At 41.2% G+C, this 26,110-nt stretch overlaps 1 protein-coding gene across 3 annotated transcripts in view; it reads right to left on the reverse strand.

Annotated features, from left to right (window-relative positions):
- Positions 1–26,110, reverse strand: part of MPPED2 (metallophosphoesterase domain containing 2) — a 174,458-nt gene that overhangs the window by 72,319 nt on the left and 76,029 nt on the right. For all 3 annotated transcript variants that reach the window (XM_042906431.1, XM_042906430.1, XM_042906429.1), the window contains exon 4: positions 15,271–15,496. In XM_042906431.1, coding sequence (XP_042762365.1) covers positions 15,271–15,496 — 226 coding nt within the window. The remainder of the gene's footprint in view (positions 1–15,270; positions 15,497–26,110) is intronic.

The raw sequence follows: 26,110 nt of genomic DNA on the forward strand, positions 1-26,110 counted from the left end.
GACAGAAATTCACTAAATCCTCTAAAATTCAAATCTCTAATCAACTGAACACCCCTCCCCCCTGCCCACGGGTGTGAGGAAATAGGGCCTCTTTGGGGGAAGGTAATCCTAATTATGTGGCATGCTGGAGAGGCACCCAAGTTTATGTCAGTAGCAGATTCTGATAAGATAGGCACCATAAGAATGGGGTCTGGACTGTTTCAACGCGGGGGGAGGGGGTGTTGGTGTAATGTTGGTATTTAACTGTGATCTAGAGGCCAACAAAGGGCAGGGTGGACAAAGCACAGCCTAATGAAGCTGCTAGTGTCTGGGGTGAAAGAGCCACAAAGCCTTTCAAATTAGCAGCTGAATCCTGACACTCATTAGTGATTATACATTCGGGGGCTGCAACTTAACGCTCCAACCAGTAAAACAGCCAAGACACCGCATACACACAAAGGAAATAAAGTATGTACAAAAATAAAGAGCCGGGACCTTTCAAATGTCTTCCCTTTCACATTCTGACATTTTTCTTTTTCTTTTCTTTCTTTCTTTCTTTTTTCTTTTTTTTTAAATATTAATGACAAGACTGCAGTGTGCTTACCTTCCAATTTAGTACGAAAATAATTACCACTGCGACTAAAATGAGACTTTCATTTTTTTTTAATCAAGGAAGGTCTAGTCAGAAATTGCTTCTGCTAAGTTCTGTACAAGACATAATATACTCTTGTTAACTAACAAAACCAATAAATCAAGCTGAAGCACTTATTAAAGTATCTTACAGCACTAAATTTATCACTGATGACAAATTTAATTTGGGACTCTGACAGTTTGCTCCTTGCTTGTACTTCAACAGCTTTCTTTCTTTCTTTCTTTCTTTCTTTCTTTTCTCTTTCTTTCTTTCTCTCTTTCTTTCTTCAGGAGGAGGGGGGGCGTGAAGGCGGGAAATTATTTCACAAGTAATGAATGCTGAAATTTAGCAGAAATTTTTGGAGATGTAAAAGACAACTTCTGATAAAAAAAAAAAAACTGTGGTTTTCCCACAGCGTCGCTGTCACTGGGGAAAGCTATGCATTAAAATTCTTTTCCAGCGATTCTGTCCTTCGCACATTAGAGTTAGCAGAATTTTTAAAATGGTGATAATGAGCACTTTACGAAGCAATTTATAATCATCACTCAGTTAACCCCCACTCTATCTCCACGGTTAGGTCAGTGCACGTCCCTTGATAATGAAGATAAGAAAATTGAGATACTGCGTTTTCCTTACCTAACAGGTAGAATAATTTTAATCTATGGCAAGGTCATTCAGCACAAGGGAGGGTGAAAAGTAAAGAAATTCACAAGACTGTGTTGAGTCTTCTTATAATTGCCCAATACTGTAGCTAAAAGGATGATATTCCCGCTTTAAGTATCAAAAGAGAATTACATTACAAATACACATAAAATTATTATTAATAGGCAACCTTTGCTCAACACCATACTTGTAGACTACATAATGTGAATAATGCCTTATTTTCCCGTTCTGGTCAACTGCACTAGTTTATCATACAACACAACCGGGTTATATAAGTTATATTTTCTATAAACTTTTCCTCTTCCTAAAGCATAGCTCTACATTTCTACATTGGCATTTTCTTGTTGTCTTTTTTCAAATGGTGTTTTCTTTCTTGACAATACAGTCAGCATATAAAAACCAAATTTCACTGCCTGGTCCCAGTTAAGGCAAACCAAGCAGGCTGAACCACAGCCTGACAAGGAGAAGGCATTAAGCTCTGGAACAAAAGCATCCAAGTCGACCTGTTTTGCAGTCTGATTAATAGAAACAAGCTCCAAGGACTAATCACAAGCCGAGCCCTGTTTTGCAGATTAATAGAACAAAGACACAGGAGAGGAGAGGAGGGGAGCTTATGGCACTGGAATACAAATAAGCAAAGGTAGACACCAGACTTTCCTCCACTCTAGTCATCTCCCCTAAAGCCAGATTTACTGACCCAAACCCCAGGGTGTCACATTCAGGGAGGAATCAAAATGCAGCACCAAAGAGATGTGAGTTCTCTTGGTCACCCCAGCACCAAGTGAGCCAGATAGGTTCCACCTTCACTTTCTTTGGGGATCTGATTTAAAAGAGGAAACAAAATTTCTTTGCAAATGATGCAAGAATCATGGTGCTTTCAGGGAATCTTCCCACCAACCCACAGCACTAGTTGATCAGGACAGACGCTTTTCCACTTGTCCATCTTTTGCAATGGACTGACACACAGGTGTCTGTGAAATGTGTGCATACATGCAGGCCCACAAGTATACAAGAACTATATTCACAACAGCATAAAGTCAGAATAATAGAGTCGATTTCCAAATTACCCCTAGACACACATTTTACAACTAGACAATGGGGCCTTTTTTCCTGACTGTAAAAATAAAACTTCCTCACTCTAAGAATATACAAAATCCCAGGAAAGTAGAGTGAAAGGAAAAAGGAAAAAAAAAAAAAAAAGGAACACTCATAAAAGAAAAATCGCTGTGATATTTGTGGTATATTACCTCTCAGTTTTCATTTTCTCTATATATTTATATACATTCTCTATAATGTTATGATCCTTCTGTATATTTTTGGTGGGGATATGGGCTTTTGAAACGCTTAGTGCTAAGCATAAGAAGAAAAACATACCATTGCTCTCTGACGACTGGTGCTAATTCCTGAATGACTAAAACCAGGTGAATGTATGAATTTTTACTGGAATTGTAAAATCTTCATCGACTTGAGATCTGATAAGCTGAAGGCAGTTTACACACCTTGAGAAACAATCTTTAGGAATTGGGATGTGCACTTTTTGCATGATTTCTCTCCTTAATGGTTTTCTGCAGCAACTATTTTCCCTTCATCTTATTTTTTTTTATTTTTTGTTTTTTTGGAGACCAAGCTTTTTTGGTCTCATTTAGAAGAGTATGTGAGTCAATGGACAAAGAGAATGGATTTTCTGTGGCATATTTGTATCCTCTTTTATCAATAATCCAATTGTTCTGCTCACTGCAACAATCAGCAAAGTTAAAACGCATTTATAATGAAAATCATAAATATCAACAATTACAACATCTCAGAACTGACTTTAGAGCACAGTTAAGCCTGTGGTTTATGGGCAAGGCAAACTTCAAAATTTCCAAAGAAGTGATTGTGTTTCTCTCTGGCTTTTCAGGAGACTTGGAACTCTCCAGAAGGTAATTCTTATAGCAAATAAATTAAAAAACCAAAACCTTCCTTAGTACCAGACTTTCCCTTTAATTGTAATCCTGAACAGCACATACAATGTATTTGAACGTGGGAAGGCACTCAATACCCTGAAAATTCCCTTGCCTTTCACCGGCCAGTCTCCGAAGATGCCATACAGGCCACACAGAATTCGCCTCTGGTAAGAGCTGTCTAAAAGCACAAACGTCAGGGCCAGTATTATACACACACTTATGTTTTCCATTCTCCTACTCATTCTGCTGGACCTACAGGTAAATACTTGTCCTTACAAAATCGTATCTTTTTCAGGGAGAGGCTGAATCTGGGTTAAGAAAAGGAAGTTCTTTGCAGTTGCATCTGAAAAAACTGGAAGGATTAAGGAATGTTTAGTAACAGAGGCATCATAAGAATACCCTAAAATCCTCATTCTCAAATGCTTCCTACGAGTTCATTTATTTAAATAATATGAAAGCAGACCCCACAAACTGAGTCTCTTGAACAAATTTACTTTCTACAATTTTTTGTTTTGACGTGACACCGAAGGAAAAGAAGAAAGAGAGCAGGAAAGTGGCTAATAACAAGCCAACAGCGTGTTTCCAACTAGTTTTGCCACCAACAATTTCTTTTTTTAATTAAAAAAATTTTTTAATGTTTATTTTTGAGAGAGAGCGAGCGTGAGTGCATATGCTCAGGGATGGGGCAGAGAGGGGACACAGAATCTGAAGCAGGTTCCAGGCTCTGAGCTGTCAGCACAGAGCCCAACACGGGGCTTGGACTCAGGAACTGTGAGATCATGACCAGAGCCAAAGTCAGACACTTAACCAAACTGAGCCACCCAGGTGCCCCATCAACAATTTCTGATTAGGTTTTAGTCTAGCAACTCTTATTCTGTAAAGATCAAAGCAAGAAAGTTTTTTTTCTATTGATACCTGATTTACAGTAAAAATAGAGACCCCCAACTATGGCCAGTGACATGGGGTTGGACTTTTAAATCATTAAGACAATAAAGAGTTTTTTCCTAGTTTCTGTCTTTAGTAGTCCTCTTTCTAGAACCATGGTACTCCAAGCTACTTTCCATTGATCGTGAAGTCTCCTATGGCCTGGAAAGTCAGTACATCTTAGTGGATCCTGTATTATGATTGAGATGTCCCACAATTTCAATACATCTGTAGCTTACAATGTAGAGAGAAAAATCCGTAATCTATAGTTATTAAGCCAGGCAGGCATCGGAGGCACTTAGTTTTATAAACAATCATTCTGTACATAATATGTAAGAGAAGTGCCTAACCAGTTTTAGGAAAGAAGGGAAAGTCAGGCTGTCAACTCTGACTTTTTTCTTCCTTTATAAACGGCATTGGTTTTATTTAGCCTTCAATGTTTATTTACTATAGACTCACATGAAATGTTAGCATTACTTTTTTAGGGGGAGCAGGGGGGATGGGATCTATTCTAAACCCACCACACCAGACATCAGAACTGAACGTATGTAAATTACCCAATAATATCACCAGCACCTTCATATGCTGTCTTAGAAAATTTTATCTTGGGAAGAATCTTACTCCGGCTGGTTCTTAACTACTTCCTCCAATTTGTCTTTATGTGCAAGGTGCTTCTCTTTGTTGCCTTTTCATTTTTGGCAGCGAATTTCATACTTGGATGTTATTAGTTGTAGCAACTGCATTTATACTTTACCCAAGCTAATCTTTCCTTATGTTTGAGCAAAACCGCCTTTCTATATCCTTTCCTGGATTAATGCAGATTTGTAACTCATCTTTTCTACTTTCTACAGAATGCACACGCATTCTGAGAACCCAGAGGCTTTCAAATTTGCCATTAGCTTCCTGTTTAAGCAGCCCTCATGGAACATTCCACATTCAATTTATAGTCCCCATCCAAGATTACCTTTATTTTTCCTGGGTGAAAATGCACTACCAAGCATTACTCATACATTTCAAATGATACTTCATGTAAGTGACCTTAAAAATGCCACATATGTCTTCATTTATCAGACATCTATTCAGTCTTCCATGTCTTTTGACCAAATGCAGCCAATATATGGGGTTCCTTTCCTAAATGGTTTCCACTACTCCAGATCACAAGCAACTTGCTGTGCACAACTGCACAATATTTGCTTTTAAAATTCTCTTTCTCTCTTTCCCACACACACAAACAAGGGGAATCATTTTCCTAGACTAAGTTTCCTCTTCATTTCTGCCCCCTTTCCTCTGATATACCAGCATAAAAGAGAAAACAAAACAGAACAAACACAAAACAAACAAACCAAAAACCAAATAAACAAACATAGCAGCCATTGTGAAACTACACAATTGTTACCTTTCACAGAAGAAGATAATAGTTACTGAGTGCCAAGAACTTAACCTACATGATCACATTTGAATCCCATAAAAATATATAGAGTAGTGAAAAGAATAAAGGCTTTGGGGTTGATGTCCAGTTCTGCTACTTAGGAAATGAGTGTCCCTGGGTGAGTTAACTTCTCTAACCTTCAATTTTATAATCTCCCAAAAGGGGGTAATTTTATTTTCTTTATATGGTTGGTGTGACACTTAAAAACAATGTTATAGAAGATGCCTTTACGTGAGTGACGCTTCTTAAGTAGTAGTTATTACTATTTGCATACCCAATGGAAACTATATAGTTTCATAGGTGAAACTATGGCTCAGGGAGATGAAATAACTTGCTTAACAAAGTAAATGATTCCTAAATGATAAAACTGAGACTCGAGTTCACTGGGGATAGCTGTTTCTAAAGGCCAAACCTATGGCCTCTATTCGTCACTGCTTCTCCCTTCAGAAGGGATAACAGGCGTGCAGGTGTTTATGCTATGTCCTGCCTAGGGCTCAGACATTTCAGGGTACATTTTCCTGCTGGGGACGCCCTGCAAGAAGTTTGTTAACCTGAGGAATGGATGGTTTAAGGGAAAAGAGAATCAGCAAGAAGTGCTCAGCCCAGTTTCAAACAAAGCCTTCACTGTCAGAGGGCTGTCCCTGGGCACAACATGGTTTGGCCTGTCCCCTGTAAGCTCCCACGGGCTTATAGGTGAATCATTAGGAGGTGCGTGACATTGTGCCTTGACTGCTTCTCACTGAGCAGCGTAGAAGGTCAGAGGGCTTCTCCCCTGTGGAGCACAGAACACAGCATGGCTTTGATTATCACGCCTCTATTGGGAAACAACTTTGGCAGCATGCAGACTCCTTGGAAGGGCAAAAAGGAAGGAAGTCTGGGCGGATGTGGAACCTGGCCAAAGGGGAGCACTTAGTGGAAGTGGCAACTTCTGAACTGTGCACTCCAAAGCTCATTTCACCTTCTTCACTGACCATCTGGAGGATTAAATGAACCTGGGTAGTTACCTGGACTTATTAGTGAACACATCGGCTCTATAGGGTAGAAGGGCACCGTGGACGGCAGGGCAGCAGCGGTGACTGGAACCAGGCAAATTTGGGTCAAGACTGTCTACGGGACCCCAGTGCACTCACTCTCTGGTACTACCTGGAGAAATTCACATTACACTTAACAGTTCAGAGTATAAAATCAGAAATCCATGTTGGTAAAAGAGCTTAAAAATAAATGATATAGAATCCGCATGACTAATTCGACTCTAAAAATTCAACCACTGGGAATTTGACCATTAAGAAAAGAGAATACCACATATCTGATAACTGGTTTCTGATGTCCAAAGACCTCTCTAAGTACCCAGCTGGTCTAGCTTCTTACCAAATTCATGCTTTACACTGACTACTTTTACTACAGCTTGAAGACACAGTCTCCAAATCTAACAGAAACTTCTGTAGTTGCTCTTAGCACAGAGATAAGGCATCTGAATGTAAAGAAACTGACGGGAATCTCAAAATATTGTCGGAGACTTCCTTTGAAAATTCTCATTGACTTCATGTTAAGTTTGTCCAACTACTCCCATCCCCCAACTTTTTATTGAACCATGCTCACCCGGAGAGATGTTCTACTCTCTGTATTTACAAATGTTCAGGATGGACCTAGAATGTTCACAAGGCTCACAAACATAGTTTAGTGCTTCGTTTGGTTCCATTTTGCTCTGCCATCTCTAAGTCCTGCTTGTAAATTCATGGCCAGGCTCGATCTCATATTGGAAATATCCTTTCCTGTGCAACTCATGACTCATCTGTGTAGACCTTCAGTCCATCCGCCACAGACACAGCTCTATCACCACCACTACCACCCTCATTCATTCATTCATTCATTCAGCTGATACGGGCACACCATCCACCATGTGCCAGGCACTGGCCTAGCCTGGGGTATGCAGAGAACAAAGCTGACAGGGTCCCTGCCCTCACAGAGCTTAGAGCCACTGTATAATCTCCTTCCATCCACCAGCACCAACTATGGGTTAAAAAGGAGCCTGTTAGTGTAACATGAGAAAATGAAAGAACGTCCAGCAGCCAGCCGGCTGGGTCTCAGTGTTAAGGGCCAGGTCTTCCCTGGAGCATGGTGTGTGGACCCATGCCAGGCCTGACGTCAGTGGGGCACCTGCCAGCACTTCCTTCTTGGTGCATATGTCCAGGACCTGCTGTCTTTCTCAGCTGTGACCTGGTGCCTTGGATGGAAAACACCAGAGACATCCAATACATGCCCCTGCTGATGTGTGTGCAAAGGAATCATAAGTTGTCTCTATGGAGCAAGAGGACAAGAAGGAGGTGATCCACGTCTTCTGGCACACTGAGACACAGATTATTCACAGAAAACTTTAGGCTCTGGAGGATATCATGAAAAAAACAAAACAACAAAACAAAAACAACCTGATCATTTCTTTGTTCTCTCAATATCCCTATTTTCCCCCTATGAGTACCTTACATGGAATCCTAAGAGCTCCTGACAAGTACAGGCGTGGATTTCTGTGTGACTCTTTTGCAACTAGACAGAAACAGCTAGGGACGCCTGGATGGCTCAGTCGGTTGAGCGTCCGACTTCAGCTCAGGTCATGATCTCATGGTTCATGGGTTAGAGCCCTGCATCGGGCTCTGTGCTGACAGCTCAGAGCCCAGAGCCTGCTTCGGATGCTGTCTCTCTCTCTCTCTCTCTCTCTCTCTGTCCTCCCCTGCTCGCACTCTGTCTCTGTCTCTCTCAAAAATAAAATAAACATTAAAAAAAAAAAAAGAGCTAAGTCTTCCAAGTGGCTCTTTCCTGAATTGCCTCAGGTCAAGGAGCAGGACATGTGGTTACTAAGGTATCTTGGTTTAGTATACACAGCTCAGCACAGGAGTGCTGGACTCCAGTCCTTGTGCCCCCAGAACTCACCTTGTCTGTCAAAAACGTTATCTTGGCCGCCTCAGTCAAAGGAGGCAATACTGAGCAGCACCAGACGTATGGGCACTTGGAAATGCTGGCTATTATTAATTACTATTATTAACACGACTCTGCCTATTTCAACTACTTAAAATTATTTTTTTAACTTAAATTTTAATTATTTCGGATCGTTGGGAAGCCCAAATGAGACAATGCAGGTGACAATGCTCGGAGTGAAATAACCATTTCAATGTAAGTTTATTTATTACTCTTGTTTGCTAATTGAAGTTGTCTCTCAGGATGTACAAGCAAAAATTCAATTTATGCCAATAGCTGATACTAAGCGTAACTGAATGCACATGAACACTTCCATACACCCCTCCACATTCTACACAATCACCACCAATACATCAGATGAAGGCACCAGGGCGGGCTTCAAGGGTTTGGATGGAGCGGGGAGGGGGATAGGGGTGGGGAGGAGGTATGAGCGGATCTAACATCAGAAGCTCTACACAACCAGGCTTTGGAAATGGTATTTACTGCTATGGCCATGAATGGGAGGTAGAAAGCAAAGTGATCAGTTTTGCTTTCTCCTTTTTCAAATAAACAGGGCAGTTGTTAAACCAGAAGTGAATCTGATCCCGTGCGGCTTTAAGAGCAGTCAGCTGCATTCTGGAACAGGCAAAAATGTAAACAGAGCCTGTAACTCTAGATCAGGGCAGAACACCCATTGGTTTCATATGGGAGAGTCTGCGGGCTCTGTGCCAAGAAAAATGAAATGTTAGCCTGGGCCTTTAAACAGAGTCATGTAAAAGCAGAGTGCATATTTGTTTAACACACACACAGGCCTTTTTCCATGCCAATACCTTTCTGAACCCTCCTGAATCAAAGCTGGAGTCCCTGAGATGATGGTAGGAACCAAGATTGTTGGTATAGTCCTGTTCTTTAGCGTGAAAAGACTTTCCTGCTGAACGTGGAGTGTTTCTTTCTTTTCTTCCTTTTTTTTTTTTTTTTTTTTTTTGGCCCAAGTTAATTACAAAGTATGACTGTGAAAATAAAATAAATGAGCCCATTCCACCCATCCCCATATCTGAATTCTATCATATGAGTTGCCAATTGGTTTCCTAATCCTCTCACTCAGTATCTGCTGTTAATTTGTTCGCTATTTCAAGAACTTGAAGACTGTCAGCAAAATACATGATGCATTACAAAACTTATAATTGGAAATAAAAACATCTGAAGCTTCTCTGACAGGGTAAACATAAAGTACTATTGCACTGATCAGAACAAGGAAACGTGAGCAACCTTGTAGCTATTTCTGTGCAAACACAATTATAAATGCTGCAGAGAGTGGAATCAACACTTAACTCCCACTTTTAAAAATGCTGAGAAAATTACATCTAAATGAATGAATGAATGAACTCAACATGTTTGTGATCCAAAATGAGGGGAAGGGAGGAGGGAAAAAAAAAATCCCACTCAGGCTTCCTTTGCAGATGCAACTCAATGGGCTTTCTCTTGGTACTGTAGCCATTTTAGAATTACACTGTCTAGGCCCCATCTAATTTTCCTGCTGGAGAAGTTAAGGCACTTCCTCCACAGTTACTAAATCTGACAAATTACACCTGGGTGTACTCTAACATGAAAAAGTGCGTTCTTTGTTCCTGACCCCTTGGTCAGCATAGAGATCAAATTCCTGGACATTGGGAAGCCCTGCTCATATTCATTAAAAGCCACGGGAGACCAGCCCTGCATTTCTGTTCAAGGGAGGAACAAGGTGAAGCCACTGCTGAACAATACAACTGCTCTGCTCGGGTCGGAGCAATATGGACTTTTTACTTTTGGCAGCTTGGCTCTGGATCAATTAGTACCTGTTTTTTTTCTACACAGCATCTTAGTATCAAAAGAGCAATTGAAACCCCTCCCATGCCTCCCCTCCCCCTCACCCCCCCCCCCCCACCACCGACAAAAAAAAAAAAAAAAGGAAGGGGCTGGTCACACAAATGAGTTTACTGAAACCTACTTGTGCTAAGATGCTGGCTCTAGATACAATAACCAAAAATACAAAGATGATTTCAAAATTCTACCTCCCCTCTACCCTGGCCAGACCACAGATTAAAATATCATCTCCTCTTTCAAACCATACTCAGCCTTTGGAAAAGACAGAACTGAGAGTGATCACAAAGAGGAAATCAGGAACCATTGTGGTGGCAGAGAAGCAATGCGATGGATATGAGAAATCCACAAGCTTTCCCATCATGGGACTAAAGTCCTGTCTGGCAACACAAGACCCTCTTCTCCTCCCGCAAAGAATGAGAGAAAAGCAATACAGGAGACGTTAAGAAAAGCTGTGACTGAACTGTTACTCCCAAGGAAGGTAATACATCATGGCTGATTCCTTTCTTCAAGATTCGTAGAAGAACAAGATGGTGAAGGAATACACACAGAAACCACAAAATCTGCCATGAGGTCTCATGAGGCAGGCCTGAAACCAGTCAGCTCTTGACCTCCTTCCAAGGGATCACCTCTCTTCCAGGACAAGGTAGCCCACTTACACCTTCTTCAGTATAGGAAGGCCACTGAATTTTCCCAGACCCATCTAACCACATCCAGATCCTCTCCCTTGGGGATCTGAGAAGTACCATGGCGCACTCCTATTGCAAACACATATGAATCCTTTAAAGTGTTGTAAATTAGTCTCCACGTACAAATTCCTGCTAAATTGTAAATTTAAAGACATTGCTTTAATTCTCCCTCTTTAGGAAGCTTTCAACTGTGCTACAAGTTAAAACACTGTAATTAATGTGGACTGATATTTCTTTTCTGTACTGAACACGAGTCACAATCCACATTTTTTAAATATGTGAGTTGTCTTCTATCTTCCTGGTTGGATGGCAATCACCTTTGAGAAACCGGTGACAGAATGGAAATCCTTGGGATCACGGATGTTATTTTGATTGTTTTGAAATTGAGACCACTAGTCATATCAAAATTCATTGGAAATCAACCATGGAGGGGCGCCTGGGTGGCGCAGTCGGTTAAGCGTCCGACTTCAGCCAGGTCACGATCTCACAGTCCGTGAGTTCGAGCCCCGCGTCAGGCTCTGGGCTGATGGCTCGGAGCCTGGAGCCTGTTTCCGATTCTGTGCCTCCCTCTCTCTCTGCGCCTCCTCCGTTCATGCTCTGTCTCTCTCTGTCCCAAAAATAAATTAAAAACGTTGAAAAAAAAAAAAAAAAAAAAAAAAAAAAAAAAAAAGGAAATCAACCATGGAAATCAAACTTAAACCACTTTATGTTATTTTGGGGTTGGAATAACTAATGGGTACTAAGCAGACATTCACCTACTAGTGAATCTCAGGGATGGAAAATCCTAACTTCTGAAGGAAGAAAAGTGGTAGCTCTGGTATAAATCCCCCTAAACTTTGCTTCCACTCACATTCTTTATTTTTAATGTTTATTTATTCTTTATTTTTTTTTGGGGGGGGGGGAGGAACATAGAGAGGGAGACAGAGTGATCCAAAGCAGGCTCTGTGCTGACAGCAGAGAGCCCAATGTAGGGCTTGAACTCATGAACCATGAGATCATGACCTGGGCCAAAGTCAGACACTTAACTGACCGAGCCATCCAGGCGCCCCTGTAAGTCAAATTCTTAATAGTGAAAGAGGTTAAAAAGTGTACAAGATATTAAAATAATCAAGCATTCCTGAAAATATGGATACTCTTTGAAAATTCTAACTTTGGTGACCATTTAAGGGAGTGGTGCCTGAGAGAAAACAGGGCAGACCTTGTTGGCCCTGTTTTACAAAACCAGACGTTCAGTGATTTGCCTAGTGCCACTCAATCAGCAGAGGCTGACCTAACGCTAGAACCCACCCCATCTGACTCCTGGTGTAACAATCTTCATATGACGATGGACAAAAGTATGAAGTAAACTTGAAAGACCAGCCCCCCTATGAGTACTAGCTCACATTTATTAAGTGCTTACTCTATGCCAGGAAATCTTTAGGTGCTGTGGGTGCACTATTAACTCACTGATCCTCACAGCAACTGTATGAAAGAAGTAATGCTGACATCTCCCACTTTAAAGATGAGAAAACAGGGGCACAGAGATGTTCAGAAATTCACCTAGGGTGCCAGGGCTGAATAAGTGATAGAACTAGGAATATCTGTGTTTTCGGCACAGAAAGGCCAATGCAGGGATTCCTAAATCAGTGTCCAGATTATCAGCACTCCTGCGAATATTAATTTTAACAAAATACCTTCACAGTGGGATCCAAATGACTGACAGCTCCAAAATACATATTGAAAATGAAATTTGCTTTTCATCAACCTCTGTATTCTTAGTTACAAGTCAAAGTACCAGCAATTCCTATGGGTGACACATATCTCCCTCATTGCAAGGAAATGCTAGGCAGGTGATAGATTAAACTTTCTGGAAATCCCAACAAATTATGTATAAAGACAACTCCAGGATAACATTTCAGAGGGCTCATCCTGCCTATTTTCTTGATTAACTACCCTCTCCAATATTAAAATAAACAATTTTTGAATGACACCAATTCAGCTCAGATACAAACGTCTGAAGTTTGTACCATCAGAAAAGGATTATGCCTCCATCATATCACAGATTTGAGTTACTATGTGGGTTTTTTTTGTTTGTTTGTTTGTTTGTTTTATTTTGTTTTGCTTTTCCTTGAGATGCTGCAAGATCTGCCTGTGGATCCAAAGTCACTCCCTCGTTCATCACAGCCGTCAACTGGGTTAGCTAAACCCTATCCTCAACAGAACTGCATCTGTTCAGATAATGGAGTTTGTTTGTTATCATCATTCCAAGGAACTATCAATCCGGAGATCTCTGAAAGTCCGACTTGTTCGGGAACGGCCTTCCACGTTCTGTGCCTTCGAAAATTTTTCAAAAATTATCTTCAGGTGCTAAAAAACTGAGCTTAACTCCATGTAGTGCTTCTCTGTCAATCAAAGGTCATTCCTCAACTACTGCATAGTCATTAGGACGTGAGCTGTGAGGCTGGAAAAGCTCCCTCTCCTGCCCTTTGCTCAGAAATGCTACTATGGACACCTATGTTACCTGAGACCAGTTTTCAGATTACCATAGTTTCATAGGACCAATTTCTACGGTTTGTTCTCCTGCCCTTTACCACCTTCTCATGTATAACAAACATTAACTGATATACACTAATACAGCTGGATATAACCACTGCAGTGGCCACACCACCACCACCACCTCAGTCACACCATGCACCCCACAGTCAGACTCAAAATTAGGAAGCTACCACTAACTATCTGTGTGATCCCTGCGCGGTTACTCAACCTTTCTGTGCCTGAGTTTTTTTCCCCTGCCAAATGAGAATCACAACAGCGTCCATTTCTTAAAGGCATTTAGGAGAAAAGGATATAAAAGACAAAAAAGGACTTAGAACAATGCCTGCCATGTAGCAAGGACTCAAGTAAGAGTTCACCATCATTGCCAGGTGGATTTTAAAATAAAATATAGTTCCTGTGTTCACTCAACAGCCCTTCTGGATACCACCTAGTAAAGCTAAAGAAAAAAAAAAATTGTCAACTATTGAGAATATATCTCAACTTTCTATTCTACAGAGAACGAACCAGACTGGCGAGTGAGATGGCCAAAGGGAAGTCATGCTGTTTGTCCTCTTGCAGTCTTAGCCGCAAATCCTAGGGCAGGGCTGGGATACTTCTCCAAGTTGGGTGGGTAAAGTTAGTTCTTCTGCTCTATATACATACGGAGCTCTCAAAAAGTATATATATAAATAAATAAAAATCCAAGACTCCCCTGATGTTGATCTTCTAGTCTAACACTCCCATTTTCAAGATGAAGAAACTGGTTTGGAGGCTAAGTGACTTGTTCAAGTTCACACAAATACTCAGTGGCAGAACCAAGGCCAGAAAATGATAATCATTATCCTTGGCAAATGACCAGGCATTCTTCCATATCCATTACAAACGCCACCTAATTTAATCCTCATAACCCTCTAAAGTAGGTACTATGTCCACTGTCTTGAGATGTAGAAATGGAGGCTCATCCTCCGTGAATTAACTTCTTCAAAACCACACAACTGACAAATGACGGAGACAAAATCAAAATGCCTCCTATCTGGCCCCAAAGAATATGCACCTGTTTCAACCTGTCTAGAGCTCAGTGCTGAGCATTCTAGTGCTGAGCTCTCAACCTGCAACTTCCAAACTGTCTGCACATCAGTCTCGTCTGGGAAGCTTTAAAAATACAAATTGCTGGGCTCTATCTCAGGAAAGAGAATCAGAGTCTCTGGGGGTATGGCTTCAAAATCCGTATTTCTTCCGAGTTGTTCAGGTGGTTCTGATGTGTAGCAAGATTTTAGAAACCCTAATCTAAGCAAGATATTTTATGAATGCGTCCAGTATGAAATGAGAGGGAAATGAGTTACCTAAGGCTGATGGAATGTTCAGAGTAGATGCATCTGCATGAAGAGTAACACAGTGACCTTCCCCCAAATCTTCCTGTGTCCCACAGACACACACGCAGCCTCAGTTGCATAAACATATACACACCTACCAAAGCCCCACTTCTACTGATCTTGCCTAAAGAAATCCGCACCACACAGAAAACAAGCGATACTCTTTCCAGCAGTGCCGGAATACGTGTCATGTTCGAACTGCAGCAATAAGGTTTCTTTCCGCTCTTATCCTTTGCATTGAAAGCACCTAAGTCTGCACCAGGATTTCTTAGCTAAAAAAACGAAGGGGAAGATTGTTCGAATGAGCACTTACCAAGGTGCCCCGTATATCCTGAATCCCTTCACTGTTACCTCCGAGTCTTGTAAGTAAATACTGTTTGTCAGGAGGGACTGAACGTTGTCAAAGTCCTCTGGTTTCAATTTGGACACAGAGGGGAAACGGTAGTAGTCCTGTTTAACAAGGTCTGCCATGAATTCTTTATCAAATGTCAGTTCATGATTCCCAGCAATCACTATTTTATATTCATATGGCAGGTTTCCTGAAATAAGAAAAAAGAGTACCAATTAGCACGTTCATTTCCCATCACGAAGTACAACAGCCGAGACTGGGTGATTAGCAGACAGTACACCCAAGTGAAATAGCTCACACATTCCTTTATATTTCCATGGGAACCAAAATTTATGACTACGCCTTTATGCTGGCAAAAAATGACAATAAACAGGAGACAGGAAGCTGCTAAGAAGCTTAAAAGCTACTAAGAAGACATTCAGCTTTCTTGTTCCATTTCCCTCTTCTCTGTGCTACAGATTCACTGTGATGAATGTATACTGTGACAAATCCGTACTTAATAATTATCCAGAGAAAAACACTTTAATCACAATCCTTAACAAAGGTCTGGACTTGGTTGGTCCTCAAAAAATAAGCCAACCAACTGTTCTTAACAGCTCAGATAACCGCTTGATTTGCAGGACATCCTTCAAAAGTGTATTTATAGTATATCATACAAAAGACATGACATAGGGAAGCATTCCACAATTTACATAAATGAAAGGAACTATGTAGTACAATTTCATATTGTCAGTTAAAGTTTACCTTTTGGCTTGTGAATAAAAAGAACATTAATAATGGCCCCCTGATTAGAAGGCTAACTTTCCTCCCATTGGGATGGGAGAAGAAACTGTAAAGCTTAACCCCCTTTTAATATTTATGGTATGGAAATGTGAGTTCTCGGTGTGTGCTTTTTATGCAAAAGTTTCCCGATCAAAATGAGATAATTCTGGGAAGAAGAATGAAAGCTATAAAGGAAAACCCAAACACCAGACTTCTGCATAGATTTATAATGTTTGAATAAAGTATAGATCATACATATTAATAACTCACCGTGATGCTGTAAGAACCAAAATCCAAAGGGAGATAGTGCCGGGCAGCTGTCCCCATCCTGAAATTAATGCCCTTTCTCTTCTTTGTCATTACCCATCCCTCAAGCCTCACTGCAGAGCTGCTGCTCATTTTATTTCATTTCATTCTATTTTAGGGGAGAAAAGGGTGGGGCAATGGTGCCTATAATTCCAGCTTCCTGAGACTCCTGGGTCCAATGCAAAATTAATGTTTCCTGCTATTCCAGGAAGAATGAAAGTTACCACTAGCAGGAAATTGGATACACTTGTTGTAAGAATTGGTCCTTACCAGCAAGCCAGAGTCAATGATTTAATTAATGAAGCTTAGTGGGGAAGAAAATTATATTTTGGGGCGGAGGCAAGTTTTGCCATAGGTACATGGACTTCAGCAATGCAAACTGCAGAGACCACGCCATGAAGTCCGCAATCTCAGCAGCGCGCTGCAAACATATTTGCCAACATTGAAACGATTTTTAAGATCACCAGAATATGCTTTGTAATGCTGTTTTCTTTAGCTTTCGATGTTTAGGTTTCTATCAGTAATGAAACTGCATACATAGCACATGGTCTAATGGGGAAGCTTAACAGAGAGATGAAAGCAGTCAGAAAATAACACCGCAGAAAGCTGAAACCGCAAACATCGCGGCCAAGCGTCAATGGATATGCTTGACTACTAGCGCACGGTGCTACGTGCCATGCCTTTGGCCTCAGTTATGCACAAGGCTGTGCTGAAGAGCTCACAAAAAATAGGAAGCCTCTCTCAGGTGTATGTTTTTGCGCGTTTATAATGTGCACTAGCATAAGGCAATAAGGAGCTGTGACGTATGTTGCAAGCTACTTGGACAGAATGACGATATCCTGCACTTAAGATACAGTTGAAAGATGTATCAACAGGCCGTAAATCTCCAACACTGCTCACACTGGAAATCTGTGAGATGCCTCATGACTCTAACATCATGGCTCTGTGACCCCCTTTGGCCTGATACTGCACCCCCAGAATCACCTGTGCTCCCAAAGCCGGAATGGGCTGAAACATTCTCCTGGACAGTAATGGGTATCAAGGCAGGTCATACCTGCACGAATCTTTGAGCAACTCTATTTGTACAAGTCACGCTACAGCTGCCCAGTTCCCCTTTAATCTTTCATGATGATGGACTCACTGTAAACCTTTCTTTATGCACCACTGCCCTTGCACGAGGGCTTGGCTTCTTGCTTTTTCCAGTTTAAAGTTTTGGTTTGGGAATGGCATGGATGAGACTGAGAAGGCAAATGAAGTCTATTTCCCCCTTCCAACCATTTATTTTAAGAAAGTAAAACCGCTGCAAAGTAAATCTTCCTCAGGAAGACAGTCCTCTTCGGTGTCTTTTACATCAAATTTTGGAGACTCAGCATAAAGAAGTAGCTATCAGAATGAACAGCCAAAGAAACAGTGATGATATTTACACACTGCCAACAAACTCATCTCTTTCTGAGAATTCAATAGTAGTTTCCAACTTCCATCCTCTGTTACCTATGTTATGAGATATACACCTGATATATGCCTGATATTTGCCTGACATATACCTGATACATGCCTGATATCTATCTATCTCTATCTCTATATTTATAGGTATATCTCTATAGATAGATATAGATATAGATATAGAGATAGAGATAGAGATAGAGATAGAGATAGATAGCTGAACTGACCTTTCATCTATAATCTTCCGACCTTTATGTTTTATATGAAAAGTGTAACCAGGACAGCTGACAAATCTCCTGTTACTTGATGGTATTTAGGCTTTTTTTTCCCAAGGCTATATTAATATGGAAGGCTCTAAGGTCAAGCTCCAAACTTCTTGGTATTCAAATAGCATCATTGAAAAATTGTCAGACAAAGAGGTGCCTGCCTTTATCCATTTTATTCAGATCAGGCCATTGAAGTTGACCTGCCTGAATAAAAAAAACCAAGGCCATATACAGTTATTCTAACATGGAGAAATTCTTGCTTTGAATGACCTAACGAACTCTAAGCATTCATCTTTCCCAAGACATAGTATATGTTCTACTAGCGATATACGTGATTATTTTAAGTGGAATGGGGATGAACTTTTGACAAAATGTCAAGTAGGTTTTAAAAATGCATTCTGGAAAAATATAATGTAACAGTACAAGTAATGATACATGGCTTCATTTTTCGTTTCTACTTTTCATCTCTATTTTTATTTTTCTATTTTTACATATAAAATAAGAGGTGACTTAAAGAAAACTAAGCTAATCATAATACAGATAATTCACAAATATGGCAGAATGACGTCTATAGCAAGTAAATGAATACAAGAAAGCAAGAAAACAAAAATAAGCAGCCCTTGACACACAAATACAGACACACACACACACATACAATCCTAAACCATGCTTCTTCTTTGAGATGCTTCTTCATCTCCCATCTAAACTTTTGGAAAGAGGATTCCAGCTTGCAGCTGGTAGACCAAATACAGCCCACAGATGTATTACACTGGGCCCTCAATGCTTTTGTGTGTGTGTGTTTTTCTAACTGAACGTTTATTTTTTTTTAAATGTTTATTTATCTAGAGAGAAAGAGAGACAGAGAGCATGCGAGTGTGCACGAACAGGGGAGGGGCAGACAGAGAGGGAGAGAGAGAATCTCAAGCAGGCTCTGCACTATCAGCACAGAGCCTGATGTGGGGCTCGATCCCACAAACCATGAGATCGTGACCTGAGCCAAAGTTGGGAGTTGGATACTCAACAAACTGAGCCACCCAGGCACCCCTGAACTAACATTTAGAAGTCAAGATGTACCATGCAAAAAATTCTGATTTTCTAGCTACTTTTGGAAAATCAAAAGACCAGGAAATACAGACCTCCAGTTGGCCACGGACCTTCCCACTCCCTATGAATTCTCACACCTGGCCCACTCACCATGTTTGTGTTGCCTGATGGTCTCCTCTGTTATTAGAACCAGCAATTTAGAGATGTATGGTTACTCAGAATTTACCAAATGCAATCTGGCTTCTGTTTCTATTCTCTTCCCAAAGCTTCCCCAGAATGTCAATAAAAACTTACTAATAGCCAAAGCCAAGATATTTTCTCACTTCTCATCTCCACAGATCACACCACACTGCAGTGACATCCCTGTCCCTCAAAGTCTCTATTCTCTTGATAACAGCTGCTGCAGTCCCTGGTTCTCCTTCTCTTTCTTCGGTATCTCCTCTCTCCCTTCTCTTCTTCCTCAGCTCCCTTTGTCTCCCATCTTGTTTTCAGGGGACTCATTACACTCTCCCTCTTCACCGTTACTTCGATGTATATTATTTAGTATTTCCTTACTGTATGTCTCACATTTCTATTCTCTGTAGACCAGTTTCTCAACTATTACAGTTTAAACGGTGGAGGCAGCATGAGGTTAAGAGCAGGGACTCTGCTGAAGGCTTCACCACACATTGGCTGCATGGCCTTGGACAGAGTCCTTATGTTCTCTCAACTGTGTTAGCAAAATGAGGATAATAACTGTGCCCACTTCAAACCCTGTGTTTAAGATAAAGTGAGATAAACTTTCTAAAGCATATGCATGGTATGAAATAAGCAATCAGTGCATGTTAATTATTTTTCTTACTCCATTTTTATTTTTTAGTTTTGCTTTTTGCATGTGATTTGTCTGCCCCTCAGACTGTGAAGTCCTTGATGGCATGGAACATGGCTTGGAGCTCCTTATTTGACCCAAAGTATCCGGTTCAATACCTTCCAAATGGAAACACACAGTATTTGCTGAATACGTGGAAGAATGAATGAACTTCTGTATGATTTGCCAGGAGCTTCCTTAGGAGAATTACAGGAACTGAGCTTATCATCTTGGGATATGACAAAGTTTAAACCACTGTCACACTGTCCTCCAGAGACACATGGTTACACAGAATTTACTCAGTTTAAGCCTCCTGAAGTGTCCTATTCTCTGCCCCCAAATTCAGTCTAGCCAAAAAATCTCCAACAAACCATTTTTAAACTGGACTTTCCTCACATCTAAATGGGGGAAATGATAATATCACCCCCAAGGTTTGGTGCACATTAAACAAGATACTGCATGTAAAGAACTGGTACAGTTTCTAACATGTCATGACTCAATAGATACAAGCTGTGATACAGTAATTATTACAATGATTACCCTTCCCAGTTGCCATCCAAGAAAATATTAGTTTATCCACAAATTGGATCACTCCCCGGTCACAAGGGCACAATGTCACTATTGCCAAGGAAAAGCATCTGAGATGGAAAGAGAACTTTGGTTTTCCAAAGGCAGAAGTTGGCATGGTCTAAGGTGTCCTTCAAGTTAACAAAAGTTATTATTAGAGTCATGAAGGCATCTGGATCTAGAGGGGATGGCGAGCGGACCTATGAGGCCTTCCACCTGCATGCAAGGCAAACCCAGCTGCTTCTGTCAAGATGAGGCTCACCCGGCAAAGTGTGTCCCTTGAACACACTGCTTCTCTCCTTCTGTATGATTTCTAATATTTACTGGTTCCCAAACACTCTGCCAGGATCAGTCTTGCATTCCCAAGCGAATAGTATAACCAGTGATTGGGACCATCTCTCAAGAGTGACTGTTCATCTGGAATATCCCTAATATCTTCATAGAATCAGCTGGGGGTACTCTTCTAGGAGTACAAAGAGGGGAACAGAATGACTAGAAAACTTTAGGATCTTCAGCTATGCGCATGTCTGATAATCCGCAACAACTTTAAAGCAGACACACAGCGAACCGTGCCAAAGTCAGCCTCCCTTCCTTACCAAACCTTGGACTTTTAATGTGTGACTTAAAGTGGCTCCCATGAATCCCAACACATGGACCCAGCAGGATCTTCAGAGCCAGCCTGACCTGGTGATTTGAGAGCTGTGTTTCCGTGAGCCTCCCTGCAGCTGAAGCAGGGTGATGAGGAGAGAGATCAGGGCACAAGGGAGAGACCTGCTCCCCCGCTCACCACAGCGGCCATGCTTGCCCTCGCTTTACAGTCTGGGGAAAGATTGCCTGTGAAGGGCTATCCCTGCTTTAAAAATAGTGAAGAGAAAGCCACTGGTTTATCCAATTCCATTTTACCCATGGAGAAACGGAGCGCCAGAGAGGTGCTGCCGCCTGCTAAGCAAAACCACAGGCCAAGATGGAGGCACCAGTGGGACAAGAATAGCGCTTCTGCTTCCCGTGCTACTTTTCTTCCAGGTGATCCCGCATTTTTAAGTCTTAGGAAGTTTGGCTCAAGACCTACCCCTTACGTGAGTCCTCCTCATAGCATTCCTCCACATAGGGCGATCCTTTTCTCTAGCTCTACGCAGCTATGGCCCTTTCTGTTTGTATCACGAAATAAAACTGGCTGGGTCATGGATTTCTCCTCCAGGGGTCATGAAGCAGTTTCAGCTTCACACTGCAACGACACACATCCTGGCTCAATTAAGGCATTCCCCACATGCTACTGCAGCTGTGGGTGTAATTTCTTACCCACCAGCTCCCAGAAGAATTTGGGAGCCTACCCAAGGAAGGGAAGGTCATGGCCTTGGGAAGGAGAAGGGAACCAACTTTATGCAGGGTCATAGAATTTAAAAACGTGTTGGCTCTACTCTGAGAACTGAGATAAGACTTTGACAGAATACAAGTCCAAGGTAATAAATCCAAACACCTACGGAGACTGGAGAGGTAAAACAGAAATGTGACTTAGACTAGGTAGAAGTAAGGAGGGTGGTGAGGACCAGCACCCGTGTGTATCACCATTTAAAAATAAACATATAGCAGCACTGCTCTGGCTAAACAAGACTCCTTGCTAGCTTGCCCCTCCCGCCACCACCAATAAAAGTTAATGTCCCTCAAAATTAAGTATTATACAACTGTGACCTAGTTTTCTGCCACAAATCACTATAAAATGTATTCCACTAAAAAACTTAAGTTCCAGTCAAATCAAAATCCAAAGTCAATTCCAGAATAGTCACTTCTCTTGGGAATCTGCCTGCCACCTGCTAGAAGACGGCCTCCCACCCCACGTTCTTCACTCCTTATGAAAGGCAAGTATGGAAAATAGGGGTAACCAAAATGGTTTTGGCTAATGCCAAAAACCGCCTTCCCTATGTCCCATTTTTTATCAGGGATCTGATGAGCAAGGCTGATGGACTGCTATCTCCTATTTATTTCTGCTAAAACTGAGGAAAACAAAAACCCAGAGTATGGCAGTAGTTCTTTGTGAAGGAGAGCAACCCAAAGCAAACGTGGCTTGCAAGGTTTTGTGGGTAAAAGAAAACCTAGTTATATAATATGTATTTGACAAATTTCAATACCTCCAATCTCTATGCCCACTCCCCTCCAAACCCCTAAATGATAGACTTTGAAAATATATAAAGAAGCCAAAAATGTGTGTGGCATAAGGCTCATATGAAATAAAGTTTACTACGCAGCAAGAAGAAAACACACAGATGACAAGACAGGAAGACAATGTGCTATAGCTTCTAGATACCCAGGAAAATCAAACTCACAAGGCACAGCCTTCGGGCCGACTTTCCCTCACCGGTGTGCTAGGAAAAAAAACTAATTTACTGAAATTAAAAAGGAATAAAACAGATATACAGTCAGACCTATTATCGTGGGACTGTTTCTAAACAAAAGAGATATATTACGACTCAATCACATTTCTGAAACCCTCAGCCTGCATGGGGCAGTGTCAGGGGCCTGTTTTAAGACACTGTTCCCTAATGCCAGTGTTATAAAAGGACCTTGTTATAACCCCAAGGTAGATAAAAGGCAGCATTTTTTTCTGTTTAACATTATTATTGTATTTTTAATATCATGACTCCAGCAGAGAGGGAAAATGTTCAAACTCCTGAAGTCTCTCCATTCCACTGAGGACTAAGAGTAACTTGGGCTTGAAAACTGTTCAAGCAGAAAATTCTGCAAGAAGATGAAAGAAAAAAAAAATACCAGTGGCCACAGGATGGAAGAACTGAGGCTCCGGGATGGACTAAGGAGATAGGTCAGCTACATTCCTTCCTTGGATTACTAGGGGCTGATAGCTGGGCAGGGCTGAGTTGAGCCTGGAGGCAGGGGGAGGCCTCTGTCAGTCATAAGTGGGCAGAGCCCACCTTTCCCCACTGTTCCCTCAGCATCTAGAAAAATGCTTGGCATGAGTTGATGCCCACTGCCTACTTGATAAATGAATGAATGGACCTCCGGCAATCCCTCTCGGCTCACGGTTTGCACTCACTTGCCTCGGCTGCGAAGCCACCAGAAACATTCAATCAGGGCAAAGCTCCGTCTCTGACCTCAGTCTGTCCCCCGTCAGGCTCCATTAATTTTCACAAGTCCTGACAGCTCTAACGTTAATACTCACACTTGCTGATGGAGCCACACAGCAGGTTCAGACTGCTACCTTCTCCTCTGAAACTCATGCATTAGGGTTTCTTCCATGCTTGCAATGGGAAACCAAGTCTAAGAAATATTAAACACAGAAAACTATATTACAATAATGTCAGGGCTGAGCCGGAAACCCAGGAGAATGCGAGGATTGCCGAGTGAAAGCCCAGTGGTTCACGGCAGGAATCAGGGATAGCATAAGAGGCCACAGCTGAAACGCTCCCTCCTCTTCTTCAGCCTCCTCCATGAAAAGAATCCCAAGGCACCGGAAGATGCTGTAAGCCTTAATCCACACAAAGGAGACAAAAACCCGTCCCCCACCCAGGAAAGCAGACCCCTTCTGGACCTCAGTAGTCACCAGTATGTGGCACTGATGGCAGGTAAATCACTGGGAAGTATAAACCACGAGGGAGCAGGCTGTTAGCACCCATAATTACTAAAGACACCAGCTTAGAGATTTCACCGTTGCTCAGCAGTCCCTCGGTGTTGCATGCATTTCCAGTCTCAACCATAACCTTAATCTAACATAACTTTCCATGATTTAAACACACACACAGGCACATACACACATTCACATTCACACATTTTAAAAGGCAGTCACAAAGGAGTAAAAACAAATGGCAATATCCACGTTGTTTCCCAACTGAGTATCACTAAGTTTTCACCCAGACCAATATGGCACATTCTACATATGAAGACGTGACGGTAACTGGTCTGCTGAACTGCAGTTCCAGTTATACTCGAGTGTTACCATCTGGCTGGGGCCACAGGTAGTTTCTTCACAGTATTTCATCCAATCTCTCCCTTACAAATGGAGGCTTGGCTTGTTGAGAAAGATTTATACCCCATACAACAAATTCCATCTGAACAGCTAAGACTATCTCCTTAATTACCCTTCAATCTACTTCTTCAAGCTTCAGAAAACTAGATCCAAATCAGGGTTCCAGTGAACAGTCACAAAAAGAACTGGTGAAGACACTGTCAAGGCTCATCTGAACCAGCTGTGTGCATGTTTCTATCATTCAAACATACTGGAAAGTAGGGATATATGGCATGATGGAAAGGTCATGGGCTGTGGAGTCAGACAGATATGGGACCAAGTTTTTGGTTCTGTCACTTATCATCTGTGAAACTCAAACTCAAAACATGCTCTTTAACCTTCATATTACTCATCGGAAAAAATGAGGATAATGGTACAACCTGCATTACAGAATGGAAAATGCAGACTGAGTGTGATCACTAAAGGACCTAATCCTAACTGGACACACAAAGATAATTATTATTTATTATCATCATTTTTACGCTGTCTTCCATTGTGCATTGTAACCTCATTCAGGGTAAGGGGCCCATCTCCTACTTCTTACCACCTTAAAACAATATTCCATAAATATTTTTAATAAACTAGTAGCGTTGACTGACAAAAACCTATGGTGAGCTGATGAATATATTGTTTTATTCCCCATAAAGTCTTTAAAAAGCAAATTATAAAGCAAGTGGCAATTATTCTACTGAATAATTGGGAAAACAAATGCAAATCCTGTGTTTATATTTTTGGCCATTAAATATGGTGAAAATCAAATTAAAGAAAAATAACACAGGCAAAAAGACCATATTCTTTAAAAGAAAGAACACTTTTAGAGAATTTTAGATCCCTTCTCCACATTAACTCTTCAAATAGTAATAAAAAATCATTTTGTAATAAATACTGTTTTTTTGCCTGCTGAAATAACGTTTGGGCAGATGAATGCAGGATTTCAGTGTGTAGTGATTCCAAGGGGCCGGTCCACAGAAGCCAGAGCAGAGGGTTGACAGTGGAAATAAAATCTCTGCCTTAACAGCGCCACTGGGGCTGGATGAAAATGGTCTTCTAGAACTTGATTAAAACTAAATTGAAAAAGAACATATTTGGCTAATATTACATTAGACTAAAATATAGAAATGAACCCTAATACTCTCAAAATCTAATAAGAAAAAGCCATCTCAATTTCCAAACTTTCAAAAGCATCTTCTTTAAATGCATCACAGATCAATTTACATGGTACTTTTGCCAATAAGCAAAACCAAATCACAGGTTCCAATTGGCTTATATTGGAAAGTATGAGAGCAAATGCTAGAAAATGCAATTACTGCAAACAAACTCCATTTTCTCCCCTCTGAAGGGAATTTCAGAGAATATTTTATTGCCATCAAATAATATTTCTGAAGGCATCAATACACAATTCTATTTTCTTTTCAGAGTCCCTACTCACTGTATAATCTAATCCACTCTACAGAATATCTTGAAATTTAGAGAAGAGCCCACGAAAGGGGATATTACCTTGCACACACATCCTATGTCAATTTTAATAATTTACATTCTGGACAGGACGCTGCA

The sequence above is a fragment of the Panthera leo genome, chromosome D1 (assembly GCF_018350215.1).
Source record: "Panthera leo isolate Ple1 chromosome D1, P.leo_Ple1_pat1.1, whole genome shotgun sequence".
Lineage (NCBI taxonomy): Eukaryota > Metazoa > Chordata > Mammalia > Carnivora > Felidae > Panthera > Panthera leo.